The 23,427-nt window shown below is 40.7% G+C and overlaps 1 protein-coding gene across 1 annotated transcript; it reads right to left on the reverse strand.

The window, feature by feature from the left end:
• Positions 1-7,399: 7,399 nt before the first annotated feature.
• Positions 7,400-19,956, reverse strand: ppp1r3aa (protein phosphatase 1, regulatory subunit 3Aa). The gene is made up of 5 exons (XM_005455598.3): positions 19,748-19,956; positions 14,124-14,980; positions 13,316-13,374; positions 13,124-13,221; positions 7,400-12,455 (listed from the first exon to the last, which is right to left on the reverse strand). Exons 1-5 carry the CDS (start codon positions 19,763-19,765, stop codon positions 9,309-9,311), a joined length of 4,179 nt encoding a protein of 1,392 aa, XP_005455655.1. The 5' UTR covers positions 19,766-19,956; the 3' UTR covers positions 7,400-9,308.
• Positions 19,957-23,427: the final 3,471 nt, after the last annotated feature.

Below are 23,427 nucleotides of genomic sequence, written 5' to 3' on the forward strand. Positions count from 1 at the left end.
CAATGAGGCAAAAAGATTAAAATGCAATGAAAACTGAAAGAATGATGATGCTTAATGTGTGACCTTTTTCCTCCAAAGGAGAAACATATACAGTAGAGTGAGAAAGGAAAGCTCTGTGATGAAACCAATTCATGCGAGCCTGGCTGCCAACAATATGTTGTTTCTCAATATGGTGCGCTCACTGTGTAGTCCCAACTGCCCACACATGGCTATATACAAGCACACGTTCATGTGAATGTTAGAAATGCATGCATTCTAATTCTGCAGCATTTCACACACCCATACCCCACACACCCACTCGTGCAAAGCCATTGTTCTAAACACAGACACATGTGAATGTGAAGACTTAGTCATGCACCATAAAGAGATCTCCACACACAGGCAAGCATGCACACACACACACAAAACATGACATAGTTTACCTTGGGTTTGGACTCGCTGAATGAATCACAGAAAACTGTGTCCCTTCTGTCCTAAACTCTTAGCCTCACAATGCCATTCTGCTCCAGAGAGCAAGCAATAAAATCAGTGGATAATGTTACTTTTATGTCTCTGTGACATGTCACAGGAAGCATAAAGGTAATACACCAAACATTGTGCATAAAAATCTTTTTTTTTTCTCTTTAAACGACAAAAAAATTGTTTGTTTCCAAATAATATGAGCTCAATATATGAAATATGAGCTCAAATGTGCTGGGTGTTTTAAAAGGGCTTCACAACTTTGCCAGTCTTCAGGCTTGAAAATCCTTTCACGAGGATCATCAGCACGCATGAGAATGTCTGTTGGTTTGTGGCCCTTTTGTTTTGGGTTCTCCTTTGCTTTCGAAGGTTTTAGGAAACAAACAGATCTAGGTGTAAGATGAGTGCGAGTGATTTAACTCTCTTATGCAACCAAAATCACGGGGAGAATGAGAAAGAGGGGATGAGAGAGAGAGTTATATGGTTAAATGTTGCTCTGACATTTAGGTCAGGCCAGCACTCTAAATGGCATGCAGACAGATTTACTGGGGGCTTTCAGAGAGGTCCGTTATCTGTCTTCTGACTGTCACATGCCCTGACCTTCCTGGCCTTAATCAAAGCTTTTTTTTTTACACTTATGTCCATATCTCAGTGTAAGTTTTAATTAATTTCAGTGGATAGCCTATAGGCCTTCCTGAAAATCCGTTCTTCTTAACGTTTTAATGAAATATTTTTAAAATGTTGTTTGGAAATACAAATTCACACTTTGATTTGGCCCATGATGTAATTTTCTCTCACCAGAAGGAATTAATAGCTCGAGATACACAAATTTCCTGCCAGTGCTGTATTGGGCCCACTTTAACTCTTGGTGTTTTGTCAGTTAAAAGGAAGCACGGTAAATTTATGGCTTATTCATGCTACAACTAAGATTACAGGAAGCGGGATTTATTATTGTGTCTTGGAGTAGAGAGGAATAAAGTGCAAGGTGTCCCCACGCCAGAAACAGCTATCCACCTATAACACAACACCAACTCTTTGCAAGCATCATTTAACACAGAGCTTGCGGTAGTGATGCCAAAGCTTCATTTTCAGCAGGTAACAAAAGCAACGATCAGCAATCAGGCCTCCATTTCTACCCTACAACAGCATCATTGTCACAACACTGCACAACTATTCATTACTTTTTTACAAAGTACCAAATATTTTGTAATTCACTACTAATTTTTGTATACTGTAGCTTCCCTAACACTGCTTAAAGACTCACTCTTACACTCTTTTGTGGACATGAGCACAGGCAGCTTGAGATGCTACAGCTAAGTAGCCATTCCTGATCAGCCTTGGTCACTCATTGATTCCACAAGTCTGCAAGGTGATGATGTCAGCTTCGCCATCAGATAGTGCTTGAAGTTCTGTGTTTTAAGGTCCGTGCGCCCGCTAACTTTCTAAGATGGTGTGGGCCTAATCTGTGGAGAATTTACATTACAGTACACCAACTGCACATGTGCCTCAAGTGGTGGATTTCAAAGAGGTGTCACAGGAATGACTCTCCTGCTGTCATGTTGTCAGCCGTCTGTATCCACAACAGTGTATAATCAGGGCTTTATCAAGTCCTTTTAGTTCTTTGAAGCCCAAAGCGAACACAAAAAAACAACCACTCAACAACAAGTGTGGGCCCAGGAGGGGGGAAAATTACTAGCATGTCTATGTTGTTATTGTGGCTTCCACCACATATAAAACACTGTGAGATAATTACACGATAATTAACACATAATGCACTACACACAAGCATGAATGCTGGCAACAGTGTTGGCCACTTATGTCGTATGGGTTACAAAGATTCACCCCACAAGTCAAAATCGAAGGAAGAAGGCGAGGTCTAAGACACCTGGAGGGCTGCTACTGGGGTTCCCATTGGTGGCTTGTTCTCTAATCATCCTCAGCCATCAGCTGGGGGAAAGGCGTCTTTAGCAGGAACGGGATTGGCAGGGTGCTGCTCATCAATCAAGTGTCAGAAAAAAGGAATGCTGGAATGAACATTCAAGTTGTTGTTCACTGTGGGATTTTTTTTAAGTCTCACATTTGTAGATTTTTTTTTTAAAATGACAAGGACTAGTTTTATGCTTTATGGGTTGTTGTTGTTGTTGTTGTTTTATAATTGGGAATAAAGGAAGATGTTCTACTACTTAGACATGCAATGGTTTTACATCCTAGGTGGCATTTTGACCAACCTAAGAAGAAACCCAAAGAAAACAACCATAAATCAACTCTGAATTGCTGCACTTTGCAAACTTTGCAAATTCAATATACCAATATAACCCCCAAGTTGCCACAGCCAATAGGCTGATTTTATTGTTACACTGACATGACTTTCTGGGAAATAATCACTTAAATTAGTAACTATGTGCTCATCCTATGTTAAGTCAAGGATTGGCCACATGCAGTTGTTTTTTAGATCTGATATCAAGACAAGAGTACGATGTGAGTCACGAGTAACAGGTGCATGCAGGAATAATAAACAAATATGGAAGCAGTAAGGGATCGTGGCTGTATCTGCATGTACTAGATGAATGTTTTGAATTTCCCACTGCATTTTCCTTTATATCTCTTTGCTGTGGAGAAAAGCAAAGTGGGTTTCTAACCTTAGAAATTATTGCCAAACAAAGGCTTAGATGCTTGCTTGCTTGCTTGCTCACAAAGAACAAAGAACCACTGTGGCTTTTCTTTCGGGTTCATACGGGGATGCAGAGGGGAGACTCTCTCAAGAATGGCATGTCTCCTTGTATTAGCTGGCTGAGTCACAGGACAGCACAGAAAACAGCTTATTGTGATTCACTCTGCACTAAAAACAAATCCCCAGCCTAAGAAATCACTGTGCATATGCTTTGTGCAATTTTAAAGTAAATTGTGTTATTTTTTTTTAGGGTAAATGCAACCTGTTTAACAAGATTATTTGTTTTCCACTCCTACTATCCAGGATCTCATGAAGTACTCACTATCAACCTTTATCTCCCCCCAGCGGGATAGACTTTGAAATCTTGTTATGAGAAGTGTTACACGGGGTTTGATATCGCATTATCTCCTCTTCCTTGTCATCCTCCTATTCCTGTTGCACAGTTTTTGCCTAAATCAAATAGTCTCACGTAAATACAGCATACCGTATGAGTGATATATCTCCACCTCCTCCTCCTCCTCTTCTGCTCATCTTCCTCATTTGTTTCTCACACCTCCTCGTTGTACCGATGAAAAAAATCTCAACGCTAAAGATGACAAACAACTCTGTCATCACAGTAATGCTGCAAATGAAAGCAGAGGATGTAGGAGCTGTGTACTAAGTATAAGATACACTGTGTGGTGAGTACTCTAAAGTGGAATGCGCATTTTGGAATACAACTTTATTTGATTCATTCATCACTTTTATGAAATGTGGAAGAAGTACAAGTGTATTAACTGCCATCCATCAGTTTTACATCCTATCTACAGTCTGGCATGAAGCACATAAAATGTGCACTCTTATAATAGTACGTCATTCCTTTGTTCTTAGAAGAACCCTGTACATTGCACCCACAGAGTGGGTGATGGTGTCCCACTCACCCATGTACAACTTTTCAAATGCCAAGCGGCAACAGCAGAAAGCCTTGTTGTCTCAGTGATGCAAGAGCCAGTGGACATCTGGGAATGTCGAGTCACTAAGCATGGCGGAGGAGGCATGGCTAGATGCGGGGGGGGTGAGAAAGAGAAAGAGCTGAGATGGAGTTGGTTGGTGTAGGGTCGCGGACCCATGATGCTGGTTGAGGGAGCAAAGCCCAGGGTGCCAAATGGGAGGCTGCAGAGGAAGGCGGAGCAGAGAGGGATGAATAGAAAGCTGTTCCATGACCGGGGAGAGTGTGGACGATGCAGTCTGTCAGGTCTCCAATCTGTCAGCAGAGTGCCTCTGGTCCCCTTAGGCCGCGCAACACAGCCCCGCCGCGTTTTGCGCTCTCTTCCACTCACACATCCTGTCCTCATGCACCCTCTTGTCCCAGCCAGTGCACTTCACTGTGCACTGATTTTTTTTGCCACAGGACTGTTGCATTTGTCACTGAATCGACCGTCTCTATTCATCGTGCTCAGTTGAAGATTTTTATAGATTTTGTCACACATTTCAATTAAAGTGACTGCACAAATCTAAAATATATATGCATGTGTGTGTGTGTGTGTGTGTGTGTTTGTGTACTACTAAAACCTTTAACCATAATTTTGGTTTCCAATCCTCAACAGCTATTGGATTCTTTAAAAAAATGGAGCCACACTTACATCTGCTGGAAGAAATGTGTCATTGCACGACATTTTTTTTTTTGCATAAATTTGCGTTTATTGTTTTTTATTGAAAGCTGCTGGTGGACATTTATGTGTAAGACTATACTACGAGATGAACTAATTAATCAGCCTTAGAAGAAGTACTGACATCCTGTACAACAAAACAGGACACTGACACATTTTAAAGGCTTATATACCCTTTCCTTCATCAGTTTCTCTTTGTCAATACACAGACAACATGGTCTCACTAAGGTAACACAATTCAACAGTACAAGTAAACAGTCGATGCCTTTTTTAAATACTTGGTGGCTTATATAGGATAGAGGGTATCTCTCACATGATAGCCACCATATCCCCATATAACCACATACCCATAGTTACAAATGCTAACGCACAATCCACACTGCAATGTGAGAGGAGGAGTGACGAGAGCATTAACATCTGATGACAGGCTCTCATTTTAGTCTTGTATCACAAGGTGCTGGGTGTGTTCCAGAGAGTCAGTTATCAGTGCTACATCTATGACACCCAGCAGCCTAATGTGAACCTAGTTCAAATCATTCAAAGTTCTTTTTAAACATTCCTTCATTTCAAACAAGAAAAAGAAATATGTTTAATGTATGTGGTGTGAGAAGGTTAAGCTATCTCAATGCTAAAAGTGCCATAAGTGCTAAAACTCTGTTGTCATTTATTGCAGATTTTTGTGTAAATCTTGAAGGGGAGGGGGCTGAAAAGGAAATACAATTTGTTGTGGTTTCTAACAGCTTCTGCACCTCTCACTGCTATCTAGATCTGTAAATGTGCAGCCTTATCCCTCTGCCTGGTGCAGCACTGATTAATTTATAATCCTTACACGTTGGCATGCGAGCTAGTCAGGAAAATAACAAGCAGCCTTACACCTCTGGGTAACCCCAGATAATCAAGATTCTGTCCTTGTTTCTCAGATTCTTCCCGTCACTGCTACTTTTTGTCAGTGCACGCCACAGTCTTTGTGCCAAATTTGCACTGCGTCTCATCAGTACAGGGCCTTACAGAAAAAGTAGACCTCTGCTGTGCCAACGCTGGCTTTTGGCCAGTTTTCTAAAGGTGCCAGCATAGGATTGGAGCCAGCTTACAAAAGGTCAGCATACCCCAGACAGGATCAAGTGACTTCTACTGGAGTGCACTGTCACTCAAGCTGCCACTTTATTGCACACATTGTCACACAGTGAGAAACTCTCTGCTTGTGGTACACTAACAAATAATATATTGAGTCACACAAGAGCCTTACAGGCACCCAAGCACCATAGTCAATATGGTGCCAAAATAAATGTTAGCTAGGAAATAGAATGTGTTGCAAGATACATGCCTGGGTAATTGAAATATGCATGAATTAATTTGTCTCTGGGATCATGTAATCATCAAAACAATCTTCCTAACCCTTCTGTAGGGTTGGAACATGTATGCAGGGCTATTTCTTTTGTCCTCAGCACAAGCCATAGACACAAATGGAATATGGGATTACAGGTGTGCAGAGACATTACTAATATATATATATACACACACATGTGTATATGTATATATAGATATATATATATATATCTATATATCTATATATATAGATATATATACATATATATATATATATATATAAGAACATATGCATGCATAGAGTTGTTTCCTTTTGCTCTCCTTCTTCTCTTCCCTTCCCCGTCTTTCCGAAGTAATTTTTTTCTGGTTTCTTCCTGTTAAAACTGAGTTTTTTCTTCCTGCTGTTGCCTAGTACTTGGTGATAGTGGATCATCTGATTGTTAGGCTTTTCACTCTATTGCTGCCTCACCTGTATATAAAAGATGGAGGAGGCCATAATGAAATCAAATATTGGACTTAACTGTAGCGTTTTGGCTGCCACCATATTGGTTATTTGGAGCCAGAAGTGAACAAGAAAAGTGACAAGAAATGTTAAAGAGAAGATGTTTTTTATATGCCATAGTTTGATAAATGCTATATTTTTCTTAGGTAAGATTATTTTATTTTCACTGAAATACTTTTATTCGAAAAGTGGTAACTGACTGACCCATAATCAAGACTCATTTATTTTTATATGTAGTCTCAAGTAAATAATGCACTTTGTTCATGAAGTGCATTCTTCACATTTATAACCCTTGCCCATTATACCCACATGTGCAAAGGTCCTGGATTTCTTGCGCATTTGCTTCTCGTCTCTGTTTTCGTGTGTGTCTTGTTTTAATTTTACTTCCTTCTGTTGTTTGCCTCCCGTGCTTCCTTCCTACGTGTGCTGATTCACCAATCAGCCATGTTTGTAGATATAGTCATCTTTATACTCTTTGTGTTCCAGTGTTTCTTATTCCTTCTTGGTTCACTTTTGGGCTTTGTGTTGTGTTTGTATCAGCCAATGAAGGCTCTTTTTATTCCTTCATTCAGTCTGCCTCCATTTCCTGCCTTTGGGTCCTCTCTCCATCACCACCTACCTTGACAGTCTGTTCATTTGTGTATTAGCAGATGGAGTTATTGTATTCAATGCATTTTGTCCAAACAGCATAATTAAAAAATCCATGTCAGCATGTACAAAGGTTTAGAGTGAACTAATCTGATCATTAAAATGTGATTCTTCTGAAGAAACAAAGGTATAAAACAACAGGACTTATTTGAATGTTAGATATTTAATATCTTTAATGTCTTTCAGATACTGTCATTATTCCAAATGAATATCTTTAAACCTACAATCTCTAAAAGACGCAGTAATCTTTATAGCAACCTGTAAATCAAATAACAAAAAAACTGCTAACTTTAGAGTACTTTAGGTTATAAAAACAAATGTTTCTTTGCACTTAGCTTTTGCATGTTGGTTATACTGTCCAGTATCTGTGTAGCCTGCTGTCAGTTTACCTCTGACTATATCATTGTTACTGTGTTTTATAGTAAATTAATGACAGGATCATCTCTTCCACAACATTACCAGCAACAAGCTTGTGAATTCTCCTCTAGGTAACAGCTTAGCTAAAAGCTAGCTTCTGTGGAGCTAGCTTTTACGTCACCTGGCCTAGCCAGCTAAGGTTTGCTTAGCTACTTGCTACTTTAAAATATGGAGCTGAGCTCATTAGCTTCTTTCCTCAATTACCTTAAGATGGACACTGACACAAGCAAGACAGAAACACTGCAGATGCTTCAGATATTTTCCTTTTTTCATCTTGTGTCACAACCAAAGCAAATGAAAAATGTGCTCATATTTTAAAAATAACAGACTGCTTAGGCATCAGTCTCACAGGCCTAGAGGCAGGTCAGAAACCCCCTGGGAACATGTGGTTACTAGGAAAAAAAAATATATTCCCCAGTTGGTTGGAAAGATGATCGTGGAAGTTGATCGCTGTTGCTAAGTTAAATAAGGGAAACAAAAACCTCTTTGTCCATAGCAGTAACTTTTTTTAAAACTGATTTCACCTGACCACAGCAACCAACTTCCAGCACCCACTTGCCCACCTTTCACAGAGTACACACGTTTCCATAGCGACCGGAGTTTTCCAGAGGGTCACTGACTGGTCCCTAGGGCTGTGCAACTAACAAATTACTTGAATTGCAAAACATAGTACAATAAAAATGTAATCTGAGTCCTCTCAAGACTTACTTTAGTTCATTCTGTCAGTGAATAATTACAGTAAGTATAATGACCTTGTACAATCAAAGTCTAGGATATACTGAACAAACCACAAAGCTGTAGTGTCATAAAACATGCATCATGCAAAGTTCATCAATTGTGAAATATGAAAATGTCCAGGGCAAAATAAATCTTGCTGTGTCAATGTAAAAAACAATGGGGGTTTCTTTGTTGTATTTTTTTTTAGTCACATGAATTTCTTTTATTGAAGAAAATCAAGGAAATTTGTTCCATTTGTTACATAATAAAGTGGTATTGGGCCCATAAAACACAGCAAACATACACACGTCATACACGTAAACATTTCTGTGGACTAAAACATTCAACAAAAGGTGAAAATTCATATGATTTTAAAAATGTTCAGTTCAGTTTGAGGTTTATTGTAAATTTTTATTGATGAGTGAACCAAAACACCCACCGATTCCTTTATTCTGTCTTTTTCACCCACAGAATGACGGCCTAATGGGAACTCAAATTAGATCGACTGCTTGGAGTTGCAGACAGATTTATAGGGTTACAAAACATGCAACAACAAAAACATATTTCTGCACCAAATTCTGTTTGTTTAGTGAGTCTTATTGTAACTTCATCCATATTTTTTACCACTAGACTGTATTTAAATTAACCAAAAAAAATGCAGGCAAGTCCAAAAACAGGTACGTAGTAGATTTTGTTCAGTTTTAATGGTTCGTCAACCCCAAAAAGTTTGGGAATCGGTCTATTAAGTAACTTAAGAGATGGGAAAATCAGCCAAATGTACAAACACGCACACACACTCACACACACTCTAATAGCACTGTGCATGGTAGTGAACGTTACAGTTTACAGTACTGTGCTGATGTTTAAAAATGCCACAGGTAGCACTCTTCACCATACTTGCTTTTTCTTAAATTTTAGGCTATTCCACCATCTCCTTGTCTGTCATCACGTGCTGTCTCCTCCACTTATAAAACCACCATGACAATGAAAATATGTAGAGAGCAAAAACCGCTGGGAAATCATAGAGGAAAACAATGACAAAGAATCCACTAATTAAGAGGGCATAGATTAGAAGTCTGGTGACGTGACTGAGGATATATAATATACTGCACCATACAAGACCATCGGTCTCTTTTAATTTCTCTGAGGAAGAAGATGGATGTTTGTGAGATGGGTGGGCTGATTTATTAAAAATCTCTCCGTGGGCAACTACACAGCCTTCTATTTGTCTGCCTGTCTCACAACGAGCAGCCGATCTTTCTTTTATGTGAGTGTGGCTTTTCTGATCCATCGGAGCTTCTCCCAGAGCTGGAGTTGTTTCAGGCAATGATTGCCGACTACGCACATCTAAGGTGGTGGTGAGATTGTGACTGAGATTAGAACTCAAAATCAAATCTGTATGTGATTCAGAGACAAAGTGAGTTTGTTCTGCTGTGTCAAGTAACTTACTTCCTTCTAGCACAGAGCGTTCATGGCCTTTAGTGGGTACGGCTTGCTCTAGGCCTTGACAGAAACTTGAGTTTGGATCTGTTGGTAATTCCGTCAAGGAAAATACACCTGAATCAAAAGTGTCATTGAAGTCTTTTTCAAAAAGAAGATGGCAGCCTTGTGTAGTATCTCTCAGCATGCACCCCATTCCATCAACAATATCAGTGTGTCTATTTGATGTCTGCACTTCTCTCCCAAAGACCTCTTCCCAAATCCCCCTGACCAAATCTTCTACAAATCTTTCTATGAAGATCTCCTCCAATCCCACCTCTATCACCTCAAGTGATGCAGTATTTTCTCCCATAATAGGTTCTTTTGTTCCATCTGACAGCTTTTTATATTCAACACGCAGAGAGCTCTCAACTTCTGCTGACAACTCTTCTTCTTTCAATTCTGCCGGTGCATTCTTCCTCTCCCCCTGAGGGCCCTCCACATTACCCATCAACTCCCTCCCTGCTTCCATTTTCAGCTCCCGAATACTCATCATCTCATCTCTGTCTTCCTGACTCGTATCTCCTTCTAGTCTTTGTAACGTCTCAGATTGGTGTTCCGCTGAAGTGTCTTTCTTCGCAGTATTCTCCTTTACTTCGATTTCCTCTTGGCTCGTTTTGCCACATATGTTCTCATTTTGACCCTCCGTGTCTTCCTGTGAGTCAGTCGATCCCACTTCAACCACTTCCAGTCCCTTTGGGTTGCATTTATTTGCTGGAGGTCTGAATGTATTGCGGCCACTTTGGAAAGCCTGGTTGACATCATTTGATTTCTCAGTAGGTCTCGTCTTTTCTGATTGATTTTCTATTATTCCGTTGCAACTAAAGCTTTTTCCCACCTCTGTCTTGTTGAAGTTTAATCCGTGCTCACCTTCTTTCAATTTCAGTCCGTTTTGTTCCATTTGTGATTCCTGCTTCATCTCGACTTTTGGCTCCTTGCCTCTTTGGACTGACTGTGACTGTTTGTCGTGCACATCCAAAATTATTGATGCACTCACATCTAAAGCTGTATCATTATGTTGCCATGCTTGATCATCTAACGCCTGGAACCTTTCCTCTGCTGTACTTATTAGTCCCTTTGTTTCATTACCTGTTGTTGAAAAGGAAGTTTCCTGCTCTGTCTTTTCGAGTGCTGTCACGCCTTTGGTGTTCAATTCTTCATTCAATTCGGCTGCCACGATTTTGTTTTCCTGCTTTGAATCAAATCTACCAGCGTGTAAATGTTGAGGTCCTGTTTCATTTCTATCACTCTCCTGCTGATTTCCGCCATTTCTGTTTGGCCCAAATTGCTCACACTGCATTTCATCTGCATACCTTGGGGAGGTTTCACTCTCTTCTGTTCTGTGTGGCCTAAATATCTCCTCCTCTGTAGATGCTTTATTTTCTGTATAGTTCATCATGATGTCTTCCTCCTCCACTCCTTTTCTGGATGTGGAAGAAACATACCTCGCCCCATCCTTTGTCCCTTGTCTGATTGTCTCCCTAAATGCCAGTGTGTCATCTACGGCATTGTGTGCAGTACCTGTAACCTCTCCTTCCCCGGTGGAAGAAAGACCCTCATCCAGCCTTGCTTCCTGTGAGATACTATCAACAGCACTGGCATTCTGAAACCCTGGCATTGCTGTCATGTCTGTTGTCTGCGACTCCCCTGAGCTTGTTATTAAGTCAGCCATGTGTGATGTGATGGGCTCCTCTTCTACTTCTTTCGCTCCTCCTATTATTCCTTCCCTTTCTCGCTCCCGGACCACATGCTTGTGACACTCGGCTGAACTGTCAATAGAGTCCTCGGACCGCGGTGCCCCCTCGAGGCAAAATTTCTGTGGAGTGTCTGTTACAGAGCTTGTCTCTGACCTTTGGGATGCGTCTTGTGTTGCTGCGTTGTCATCTCTTGGGCTGGTGACACATGCCTCTGCTGGCTGGTGGTCTTCGGTGTTCAAGGCAACATTAGCCAACAGTTCTCCCCATGTGTCTGACAGAGGCTGACGTGCATCTAAGCAGTGTGCCTGTGCGGCGGCAGGAATATCTGCACCCAGTTGAAATTCTCGAAATGCTGAATATTGGGGTTGGGGCCCTTTGTCGTTTGAAGGAGACACTGATGCTGCTGTCTGCAGCCATTCTGACTCTGGAACGTTGGAATGGTCGGGCCCATTAAGAAAGGCCTGCCATGCATCGCACACAGAGGCTTTTTTATTGTCGGTATCATCTGTACCGGGAAGAAAGGTCTCCCACATGTCATCAGTAGAAGGTGCGTTTTCTTCTTTTGACAAGATCGTTTTAGCTCTTCCGCTCCAGATGTCATGCGCGTCAGCCGTCTCCCACTGCTGGGGTTTGTCATTGCTCCAGTCCAGTGTAAGGAGAGGAATCTGATGGTAGGTGAGGACTTGTGGGCACTCGTTCGGTTGCGCCTTTTGGTATTTATAGAGCAAGCTGGCAGAGTCACCCCAGGGAGCCGGCATAGACTGAGAGTCTTTCTGGCCACTGGCTGAGTCACATGCAAGATCCTTGGATTCTTGATGCGTTCTTTGGGAGAGGTAGTCCTGCACACGTGCCAAACGTGCTGCTTTGCGTCTGCTTTTTACGCTCTCCACCTGTCAAAAAAGGCCAAATGTCAAAGCAGTTAGTTTTGTTAAGTCACCGTGCTGGCGAAACCCTGATATTTGCTTGGTGATTAAAAACGTGCCTTTCCTTTGAGTATTTTTTTATATAGCCAACATGCAATGCATTTCAATAATCTAGCAACTTCAGACCTATTCTTGTTTGACTCATCAATTTTCCCACATGTTTACAAGCATGCTCCATGTATTATTAATGGACTGCATGTGAAGGATTTCAGATGTGTTCCCAAGTATCAGGTTAGCTAACTTCATGTACCCTTCTGGGACTCACTGTGCAGTATAACATGCACCGCTTCCTCAGCTATCATTTGTACCTTGGAGACAAACAAGAACTGCGTTTTTATGACGACCCAACATACATTTTATGGCTGGGGGAGTTTACTTTTTGGTGATGCTGGTGTTTTATAATTTCCTAAAACACTGAAGACACCCCAAACATTACCCCTTCCAGCTGTATCTCTGTAAATCCCTATGACCCACACTCCCACTCCTTTTTCTCTGTTTTTCATCCTCTCTTAAAAGCATAGTGGGAACTGCTGAACCTCAAACTGCAGCCTCTGGCCTAGCGCATTACTTCATTATCAATAAATGTTTTTCATTATCATTTGGGGTTGGGTAAAATAATATAAAAAGAGCCTCACCAAAGTTCTGTGCTCATCACTGTGAAGTAATAACTGGACATCTTTGCTGTCCAGTGTCTGCCTGTGGGCCTTTTCTGCTCTCTGTGTTGGTTCTAGTTCTGCAGAAGACCAAAAAAGGCAAGGGTGAAAGTTTTGTTGCACATTAAAACATATATGCACACATGCATGCATATATAAACACTAAGTACACACCTGTAGCAACTGTTGCTGCGTTAGCATTATCCCGGGTCTTCTCCACTGTGCTTCCATTCCTGTTGTTCAAAATAAGATATGGCTAGCGTGACATAAGATGTTTTCCAGACAGTACCAGATAATTAATTTAACAATCCAGTATGTATAGTATTCATCAGATCTTTTTATAGTAAAAGGGGTATTGTTCCTCTCTATCCTCCAGATGTGTTTCATAATTTCGCGAAGCTTAAAGTCTCCATAAACACCTCGAGCACTGGGGTTCAAGTCAAATGGTATAATAGAAAACAGGTTTCAATCTTTTATTAAAGACACGCCTTAAACAACAACTGGCCGAGTTGTATAATTATGATACACAGTATACATAATACCTATTATGCACGTCCAGACAGGGTGTATCTGCGCCAGAGGCCTTTGAAATATGTTTGTCTGCTGCGTTAACTGGCCCTTGTGCTGCAGCAGCTCAAAGCCAGAGCATGCACATAAAGGGGAGCTATAATTCTTGAGGCATAAAAAAAGAATTTTGCAGATGGGGTCAAAGAGGATAAAATGAGCATATCTTGCTACAGTGGAGACGTCATGGAAACCGGCGCATACATCTGGCCATAAATGGGCAATGTGTGTTCTACAGGCCGCTGGATGGTTACATAACACCTCACTGTAAACACACAATGGCCCAGTTAGTGGAGCATATTGGTTTCAATGACTTCTCTTAATGAGAAGAGCAGCACAGTGTAAGTGCACTCGCGCTGTGCCAACTTTCAAACTTCCTTGTTTAAAAAAATGTTTAAAAAAACTCCGACTTTCACACCTGTTAGCTTTGAGACAGCTCCTCTTGCTCTTGTAGCTCTCCTCTTGCATTTGAGGCCCATGCTCCTTTATCTGTCCCTTTTGGTGGCAAAACATCACGTAGTTAAGTCCTTTGTTGTTAGCCCAGAATGTGCCCGCTGATGATTCATAACAGAGACAGAACTCCAATCTAGTCCCTTCTCTCTCAAACGGAGGCACCAAAGTATACTTGAAGGCAAACCTGTCTGTTTTTCTGTCACTGGACCCGGGCACGTAGTCTGCCGGGAGGTCAAAGCAGCTGTTCCAGCGGTCGAGAGTGATCCGGGCAAAAACAGACTTACTGTAGCAGAGGTTGACCACCCTGACGATCCCTCGAAGGGTGGTGGTCCCCGGGAGGAGTTCAATGCTTTCCAGTTCGACCATCTGTGCCTGCAGCCTCTGTTCCAGCTCCTCCGGGGATGACGGGACTGTAAACAGACAGCACATATAGAGCTCCTCTAATGAATGAAGTGCCTCCTGCTCAGCAGCCCGACTGACTTCTAGTTCTGCCGCTTCAGCACTGTCAAACTCCTTGACAGAGACCAGGTTGAGGCCAAATGCATCTGCAAAAGACACCTTCCTGCGAATAACTGGTGGGGGTTCTGGTTCCGAGTCGTCATCTGTCTCCTCATCTGTGGTGGAGCCCGTGGGAGAAGAGGCCTTCATTCCCCCCTCATTCGGTTTTCCACTTTTCCCTTGTTCCTCCTCCATCATCAGCCCGTCCTGTTGCGAGGGTTGAACGCACAGAGTCTCCATAATACGCGATGGTCTTGAGCTGTCTGCCTGTCCTGCCGTCTGTCCGCTAGGAGGGTGGCACAGAGCAGAGTGACCCTTGCCCGGCTACAGTGATAGTGTAGAGGGGAGAGCAGGGAGAGGACGTGACTTGACAGATGGAGTTCGGTTACAGCGAAGCTCGTGAGCCTGAGCCAGGCCTATTAATAGGACACATATAACTAGACCAAGGCTGGCTTGTTATCCTCGCAGTTACGCTCTCATAATATGTTTGTTAGTAACATCATAACTACATGAAAGCAAAGCATTTACAGAGCTCTACAATGGAAAAGTAGTGCAGAAAAAGGACATACTTGAAGCTACTTTGAAGTGTTTTATTTTATTTTACATTTACTTGCTTTCCAGCAACAAAGTCTTAAAAGTTTCACATAGCAAAATTTCTACCTGCTTATCGACGATCCACACCTGATACAGTATCTCTGCATTCTTGGCTACACTGTAAAAGCAGTTGTCTAGTTTTACTTAATGGTGATCAGTTCTCTGGGTATAAATCTAAAGCTCAGCAGACTCAAGTTTGATGAAAAGTCATCCTTTGAAACAGCACAAATGGAGAGTGATCGATCAACCTAAGGACTGATGGTTAGCATAAGGCGCACATATGAGAACAGCTCTGAGATGCTTTAGTTTTTGTTTAGGAACCTCACTAGTGTTAAAAGCAATAAAATGTAAAATGCATTTTCCAGACTAGTGCTGCTGCTTCAAAGTATTTACTGACACTGATCAACTGAAGCACCATAGGATGCTACAGTAAGTTATCTGAAACTGAAATTGAATTGCCACACCTAAATTCCTTGTGTTACCAAGTGTGTCCCCTGCTGAAGCATCCCCTAGAAAGAAAAGTATCATCCTACCCACTGCGGGGGAGCTGCTGCTGACTACTCACCTCCACGTGGACAAGGAAATGAAAGCATGTCCACACTGTCATCAATAATGTATCAAATTAGTATTAGTTCTGTTGCTGTTCTTGGAAGGCCAGGGACCTTCTTGTATCATCGACATTAAAGGCAGACTTCATTTTCTAGGTTCACAGCATTTTGGACAACAAAACAGAACATTATTATGAGATTGGACTCTTTCTTTAGCTTTGTGACTGCGCGTACTGGCATGATTTTGCACAAAGTGATCTCAGATATGAAGTTTAATTCAACTAATCCTTGATATGCTGGATAAGTATACCCCAAAATATAAAAGTGTGTGAGTGGGGGTTTTTTCCCCAAAAGGACCCTTTGTTCTTCATACGGAAGCCAAAAATACTCTCCTTGAACTTTTCAACTGCAGTTTTAGTGATTAAGTTGCATCATTTGCAGCGTATAAAAAGGCAGTGAAAAAGTGTCAATTTGCCACAGCTAAGTGCAATCATATAAAATACATAACAATAAATGCATACAGTCAGTAGCAGCAATGTTAAAAAATGTCTAAATGCGAGACGAATTGTGTGACTAAGTTTTATCAGTAGATGGCACTATGTGATCATAGAAAAATTCATGTCAGCACAAGTTAAAATTCATTTGCATTTCCACTTTAGTCTCCCTTAGTGTGATAATGAGTTCCAGGCGTACAGTTAGCCTTGTCCACAAACAAGATCATTACAGAAGGAAAAGGTAATATTAACATTTCTTCTGTGTACCTAAGACTTCCTGTGCAGTTACCTTGATCAGAAAGTTGTTTTCTGTTTTAAAGAATGACCAGTAGGTGGCAGCATACCACCGTCACAATTCCATGAGGCTGCTTTTCCCTTCATGTCCTCATCATTTTCCAGATGCTGCTTCCTCTAATTCACATTTGACGGAATATTTAGTTGCAATAAAGATTTTTAACACAAACAAAATCACAAAACGATAGAAAAGACGGTGTGCGTATACCACACAATTACAGGAACAATTCCAGTTTATATTACATCAGACAGATAAGTGTCTAATATTGTATTTTTTTCAGGAGATTTCAGAATATAATAGGGGTATTCCGTGCATACACGCCAATAGGAAACAGCTTTCTGGATGATGCTGATAACAATAGTAATAACTAAAAGATAATGTATTTTTAAAAAATATTTACGTATTTAGTCAGTAATAACAATAATAATGGTAATAACAATACATCTTTTTTTGTATTTTGAATTCACATGGCCACACTACACAGCAACTTCTACACATCGATGTATACAACCGTGTTTTTCTCAATTATTTGTAACATAAATAACACCAGATATATAATCTTTAAATGCACTCATCGCCCTTCTTACGCAAAACACTTAGCTCCTACTCCTTTTCCTTTCCCACTTGATATTATTCTGAATATTCATTTCTTAGCTATGAACATCGTAGCGTTTGAAGAAAAAAAAGGGGGGGGGGGGGGGATAGAAAGAAAGAAAGAAAGGAGAGGAAAGACGAGATAGAAGAAAGCAAATCATTTTAACTACTGCTCAGGGTTGTGCTCACTGTTTGACTGGCTTCGGATCTACTATTAGATGAATAAATACACTAAATTATGTTGTAAAGGTATGACAGAATAAGTAATAAAAAAAATCCTCCAGTCAAGAATCTGTACATGTTGTCATATCTTTTTCTTTTTTTTGTAATAAAGTATTTATTCAACAGTGGTTTTCTTTATACAGAGTTTAACCTTAAACGTGTTTACACTAAAGCACAATTTTAATAACACTGATAATGATGATGATGATGATGGCGTTTAGGATATTATGTTTTTCACGCACTGGTTTCCAATCATCCTCTCAGTGTAAACACTTGTAGACGACCGCGAATATTTCTGTCTGCAAACCTACAATTTAATGACGTGCACGTAAAAACGCTAGCTTTAAAAATGCCACTGCTGATGAGAGAGGTGCAGTTTAAACTCTGGCTCGAAAGCTGCTGAAGATTTTAAGGTATATTTGTTTCCATCGATGCTTTCTTTGCATTATTATTTGTTAAAAAAAAAATAATCTCGCGTCATGCAGGTTTATGAAAGTCGGTTAATTACGCAAAATTTGAGAGGAGAAAACACACAAAATGACCATTTCCTTAAAAAGATTCAAAAGGGAAACAGTCACGTTTGATGTATGCCGGAGGAAGCTGCTACATAAAAGCAGATGCTCTTGATGAAATATTGCAGGAACATTAAAGGCATATATTGATTCTTTTCTTCATTTTAATAGCGGTTGGTTTCGCACTACTTCTTTGCCAGTTTTAGCATATAAAGTCAAGTTTATCAAAAACAAGAAATGTTGCTTTTTGGTTGGCGGGATCGTCCCATTAGTGGAAGGTTACCGGTTCAATCCCCAACAATAATGTCTAACTATGGTGAACGCTTCCTCACACGGGCAGCAGCTCTCCCCGCTAAAATACTTAATAGTTAAACGTTAGCGAAGAGTGAAAAAAGGGGGGGAGCAAACTTTTAAAAATACTTTTTTTTGTTTACAGAGCAGGTGGCCCTGACGTCACACGGGGTCGCAGTACGCCCAAAAATAACAAACACACCTCCGCGAACAAGCAAGTGCCTCCCCTGGGGGGGTTCTAGTCCCAAATATACTACTTGCTTGCCGGGTTGCTGCCTGATGTGTGTTTGAATCGTAACGAAAGAAAGAAAGAAAGAAAAAAACAAGCCGCTTCTTCTTCCTCGCATTGCGCGTCATTCAAACAGGACTCAGTATATTGCTTTTCTCTCTGTTGCATTAGTAATAACAGCGGCGTTGACGGGAGACCGCAGGAGAGAGTGTGTGTGTGTGTGCGTCTCCGACAGCGGTGCCCAGCGGAGGAATATTTGAGCTTTTTTTTATTTACTCTGCAGCTTGTTGTTCATTTTCTCTGCGTTATGGTGAACTTGGACAGTCACGTGCGAAGACGGCTGCAAGTGTAGAGGACGACGGCTTCTCACCTGGCGTGTCCCCTTTGACTTTAGGGAAATATACCTGCCGTTTCTCGTGGTAAGTTTTCCTGCGCAGGAGCGTATTAGTCTCCGAAAACCTTTGACTATTTTTTCTAAACCTCTCTGTCCACTCCATTTGAATTAGGAAGTGAACCGCTGGTTGTCAAGTTTTTGCTTTTTGTTGGGTTATTATTTACACGTTGCGCTCGGAGTTAGCGAGCTGCTTTGACAGATTTCCCCTAGCTCGGTATTCGCTTTAAAAAAAACTGTTAGGACCTTTTGAGAGCACTGTCCAGTCTGTGCCTGCTCTGAAAGCTGAACGCTGAATTTTTTTTAAAAAAAGTGCGAGGATATAAAACAAGTTGTTAATTTTCTAACACATTTATTACACGTCTAACAGAATTAGGCTATTTAAAGATTTTTATTCACCGTTATGTGATAAATTAAATATTTGAAAATTAATTTAAAAAGTTTGCTCCGAAACCAGCTCAATTCTTTTTTCTTATACAGTCTTCACTAGAAAAAAAAACATAACAAAACACAAAAATACATAAAGACAAGTATCTACATGAATGTAATTGGAAGCTATTTTACTCTCCAGCTGATTTTATTTTTATGCAACTGCCTACTACGTTGTAGTAATTAGTAAAAAAAAACAAAAAAAACAAAGAAGGAAACGGTGATTTGATTTGCATCTTGTTACAGCTTCTGTGTGTAAGATATGAAGTCAGTTTAATTCTTTTTCAGTGCAGTCCTTTAGTGTTCTAGCCATATAATGTTATCACATATGACTGGTAGTTTTAAAACCATGTTCCACTAGTGCTCAGATATATTTTTCTTTAAATACCACTGTCACAGCTTCTTAAGCTCAAAAAGTGCATTTAGATTTAATGATCCTTTACCTGCATGACTGCTGCCTGCGTTATCAATATCTACGATTAATCAGCTTACCGTAGTTGCATGCTCCATTTTTATATCCCATCTTTTTTCGTTGTCCAGAAACAGACAGGGGTGTTGGTAGTATATTGCTTTTCATCATGATAAACCTCCAATTCAGACTAATTTCTCTAAACATTACAAGCTCCTAAAAAAATCTTCTGCTGGCCTCCTCTATTTCACACTCCCTGTCCCTCCTGTCTTGCAATCAAGTGTGGCCCAAAAATCAATAGATGTAACTTTTTTTCCCTCTCTTTTGGTAAAGAAAGGCTAACAAGGCACTGGGAGCTGCAGAACTCTTCAGGCCTGTCCTCTGATCAGCTTTCACCCCTGGATTAGCTGGATCGACCTTGCTTGTTCAAGCCGCAGGGTGCACAGGTGTTCCCTCCTCAGTTATGCAGGTGTGGGCCAGTTCCCCCCCTCACTCAGCAGCTCTCACTCTTCAAAGGCCAGGCGGCAATAAATGCCCCTTGTGAAATATGTCAGCGACAGCGCACAATCAGCCCCTTTGTTGAAATGCCCCTGTAATCATTTCTCAAAGTGTGTTTAAAACAGACTCTTGTTTACTTGTTGTTTAGGTGTACTTGCATTTGATAAGTGAGGCCACTGGATTTTGTAAAACAGGATGCATTCTTCTCCCTCCCTTACCCACTTAAGGCAGTGGGAGAGATGCAGAGAGACCTGCCATTAGTCTCCCTTCAAGACTGACCGTTGTTGGGAGCAGCGCACTTATTACCCCGGCTCTCCCCACTCTGCGTCCATTTTTTGATTGCGGCATTCATCATTGGGTGGTCGTGCTCTACATTATGGTAATAGGAAAATGAATGTCCTCCACAGGATTAATGTGTATACCCTGTCATATGTTTCAATCATTTATCAAAATTAAGATTCGGCTTTCAGCTCAATGAACGCTGGTTGATGCATGATTTTGTCTCAGATATGAGAATTGTTGCTTCTAGCTGAACTCAAGTAGAAAAAGCCTTTGTGTTTATTATTTTTTTTTATTCTAATACTGTGGAAACTTTGCACTGTGCAAAATAAAAAAAGGGGGTGGGGGGTTTGATTAGAAGAAAGTGGCTTTTATACACAGATCGCATCAGTGTTGTTTTTGGCTCTTTAGATAATGAAACACTCATTTTTGGATTAGTGTTTGAATCGCACCATCACCCATCCCCCAGTACCACTGTAATGAAGCAGACTGTTCTCTCAACCCTTGAGGTGTTGGTGCTTTTCTTTTCTTTTTTCTTTTTTTTTCGGGGGGGCATGCATGGTTAAGAAATTTGAGGGAGTGGCGCACCAGCAGCATCACTTCACTAACCTCGTCAGTGAGCCCATCCAGTGTGTTTTCACTGAGCCCCTGTTACTTAAACTTAAAGGTAATTAAATGGCATGTGTTCAGGTTATATCCCTTCATAGAAATGTTTCTATGACAACCTCCGTACCTCCGTGCAAGTTAAAGCAACCAGAAGTGATCACGTCCGTCCCCCCCTCCCCGCTGCACTTTGGTTCCCTCCCCCTCCAAGTTAAGAATGGAATTTGTGTTGACAGTTTTGGCCTTTAATGGCACTTTTGTGCCGCGCAAAAGTATTTGTTTACCAGGATCATATGCTGCAAGCTGTCAGCTTTGGAGAGATTGACTTCTTAAGATAAAAGAGTGCATTACATGCTTAGGAGGCCACTCTTTTGCACTGTAATTATCCACATCTCAGTAATGATGTTTTGTGTGTCCCAGTTACTAAGAGTCTTGAGACAGCTCAGACTTTTTTAGTTACGCTCTGGGTCACTTCTTAAGCCCAGCTAGACACTGTTGTCGACAAGGAACGCTGTGACTCTTTGGCTGGAGAAAGCTGTGTAGGGTGGGGTCAGGGGATGTGGATTATAAAGAGATTGCAGGCTCCTCACATAATGGTGAGTTAATAGGGAAAAGTTGGTAACATACTTACTGACCATTTGATTTTTATGCCTGCTTTCCCAAGTTAAAAAGACTATGTGGCTATGCTGTAAATTGACTTTAATCAAAACAGTCACGTATCAAAATGTCCTGTAAAGATTGTTTTTGCAAATATTACTACATCTTACGTCATCATGTATCCCTCCAAGGGTTGTAAAACTTACAAACAGATGACCACACTCCACAAGCTGAGATGTGTAGTTTTTTGCTGGCGTGTATCACAGTGTGTCTGACTCTAAATGCAAAGGAGCATTCATGCAAAGTTATAAAACATTAGCTTTGTGTACACAATCTTTCTTACAGTTATGAAAAATAAGTCATGCTTTTCATAAAGTTTAAATTTCTCCTCTTGGCTGTTCTACTCTTGACCGTGACCTCATATATTGTAGTCTTCCTTTCAGCTGACACCAAGCAGCAACCTTCAGGGGTGAAAGATGGAAGCCAGCACGGATTGCCAGAAACTGCAGTTCCTGTAATAGCCACTTGAGGCTGTCTCCAAAATCTCCACAGACTCCAGCATTAAATCGCTGAACTCTACAGCCTGGTACAAAAGCATTTTATTCATTCTCTTTAGCTCATTTCCAGCTTTTTGGGAAGATTAGGGGTTTTTTTAGAATTTATCCATTTAAATGTTATTTAATCTGTTTTGAGCGACAGGTAATTGGAACGGTATTTCACTTTTCTTGTCCTACCACTCAAAGTTGGGTGCTGACACAGGTGGATAAATGCTAGCTGTTTGCTGATTCAAGTCACTAACAGTACCTTCCAACCATGCAGCCTTTTGGAGCCTTTTTAATGCAGTTAGCTGACAAATGATATGGATTGCTGTGCTGTTAATTGTACTTTCAGACTTTCCAGGAAGTCTCTTTTAAGTTTGCTGTGTGATGTTCTAACGTTTTATTTGTATGTTGTTTTTCCACTAAATAGTAGACATCTGTGTCTGTATGATGCATCCACACAGTCTATGGATGCACCTTAACAACCAAGCTTCCACCCACTCATCCAGATGTGTTCACTTCTGGTTCTAAAAAAAGATGGAAATGCAGGATTCAAAATGTGGAGCCCACAATGGGCGATGTTGGTTGTGGCCACATACAACCATGGGTCCATTTGATAGCAGCCGCAGACCTTACATGTTTTTATATCCTCAGATTTTCTTTCTTTCTTTTTGAGTTAGCAGTTGCATGTTTACTGTGTGGCCAGTGTGGTGTGAGGGCATGACAGCTTTTATTCAAGTCACGGTCAGATGGACGATGTCCTCATGTGAAAAAAAAAAAGTGTTGGTTTTGGGGGTCTTGCCCTGAATTAAAGACAGAAGGTCACTCATGGTAAAAGGCAAGGTCACCGTTACTCAGACTGCATTCAGCCATCAGCTTGTCACTTGTAAACAGTGAGGACTGAGGCTAACAGTGGACGCTAACTCAACCATTATTTTAGAAGGTTTTTATATATGATATGTTAATAGAATAATGATTATTTTGATTAATTTGACAATAGAAATGTAAGAAAAAAGAAAAAGAGGTTAGATTTCATAATGCCTAAGTTGGTTTTTACCTTAAATAAATAAATATAGTATTTTTATTTAATGAGTGTACAGTTGTAAAGACTGGGCTTTATAGAATGGTTTGTATTGATGAGTTTTTTCCTGTTTAGAAACAAAAACACACCGTGCCTCACAGAGGAAGGACCTTTCCTCTTTACCCTAAGAGACACAGAGAAAAAGGAAAAAAATGTTTATTTCAAA

The sequence above is a fragment of the Oreochromis niloticus genome, linkage group LG17 (assembly GCF_001858045.2).
Source record: "Oreochromis niloticus isolate F11D_XX linkage group LG17, O_niloticus_UMD_NMBU, whole genome shotgun sequence".
NCBI classification, from domain to species: Eukaryota; Metazoa; Chordata; class Actinopteri; order Cichliformes; family Cichlidae; genus Oreochromis; species Oreochromis niloticus.

Bases quoted from the DNA above. Each gene is read 5' to 3' on its own strand.
- ppp1r3aa (XM_005455598.3), bottom strand. The intron at 13,222-13,315 runs GTGTGTACTTAG...GGTCTTCTGCAG, and splicing joins CGCAGCAACAGTTGCTACAG to AACTAGAACCAACACAGAGA. The intron at 12,456-13,123 runs GTGAGGCTCTTT...CTTTTTTGACAG, and splicing joins GTGATGAGCACAGAACTTTG to GTGGAGAGCGTAAAAAGCAG.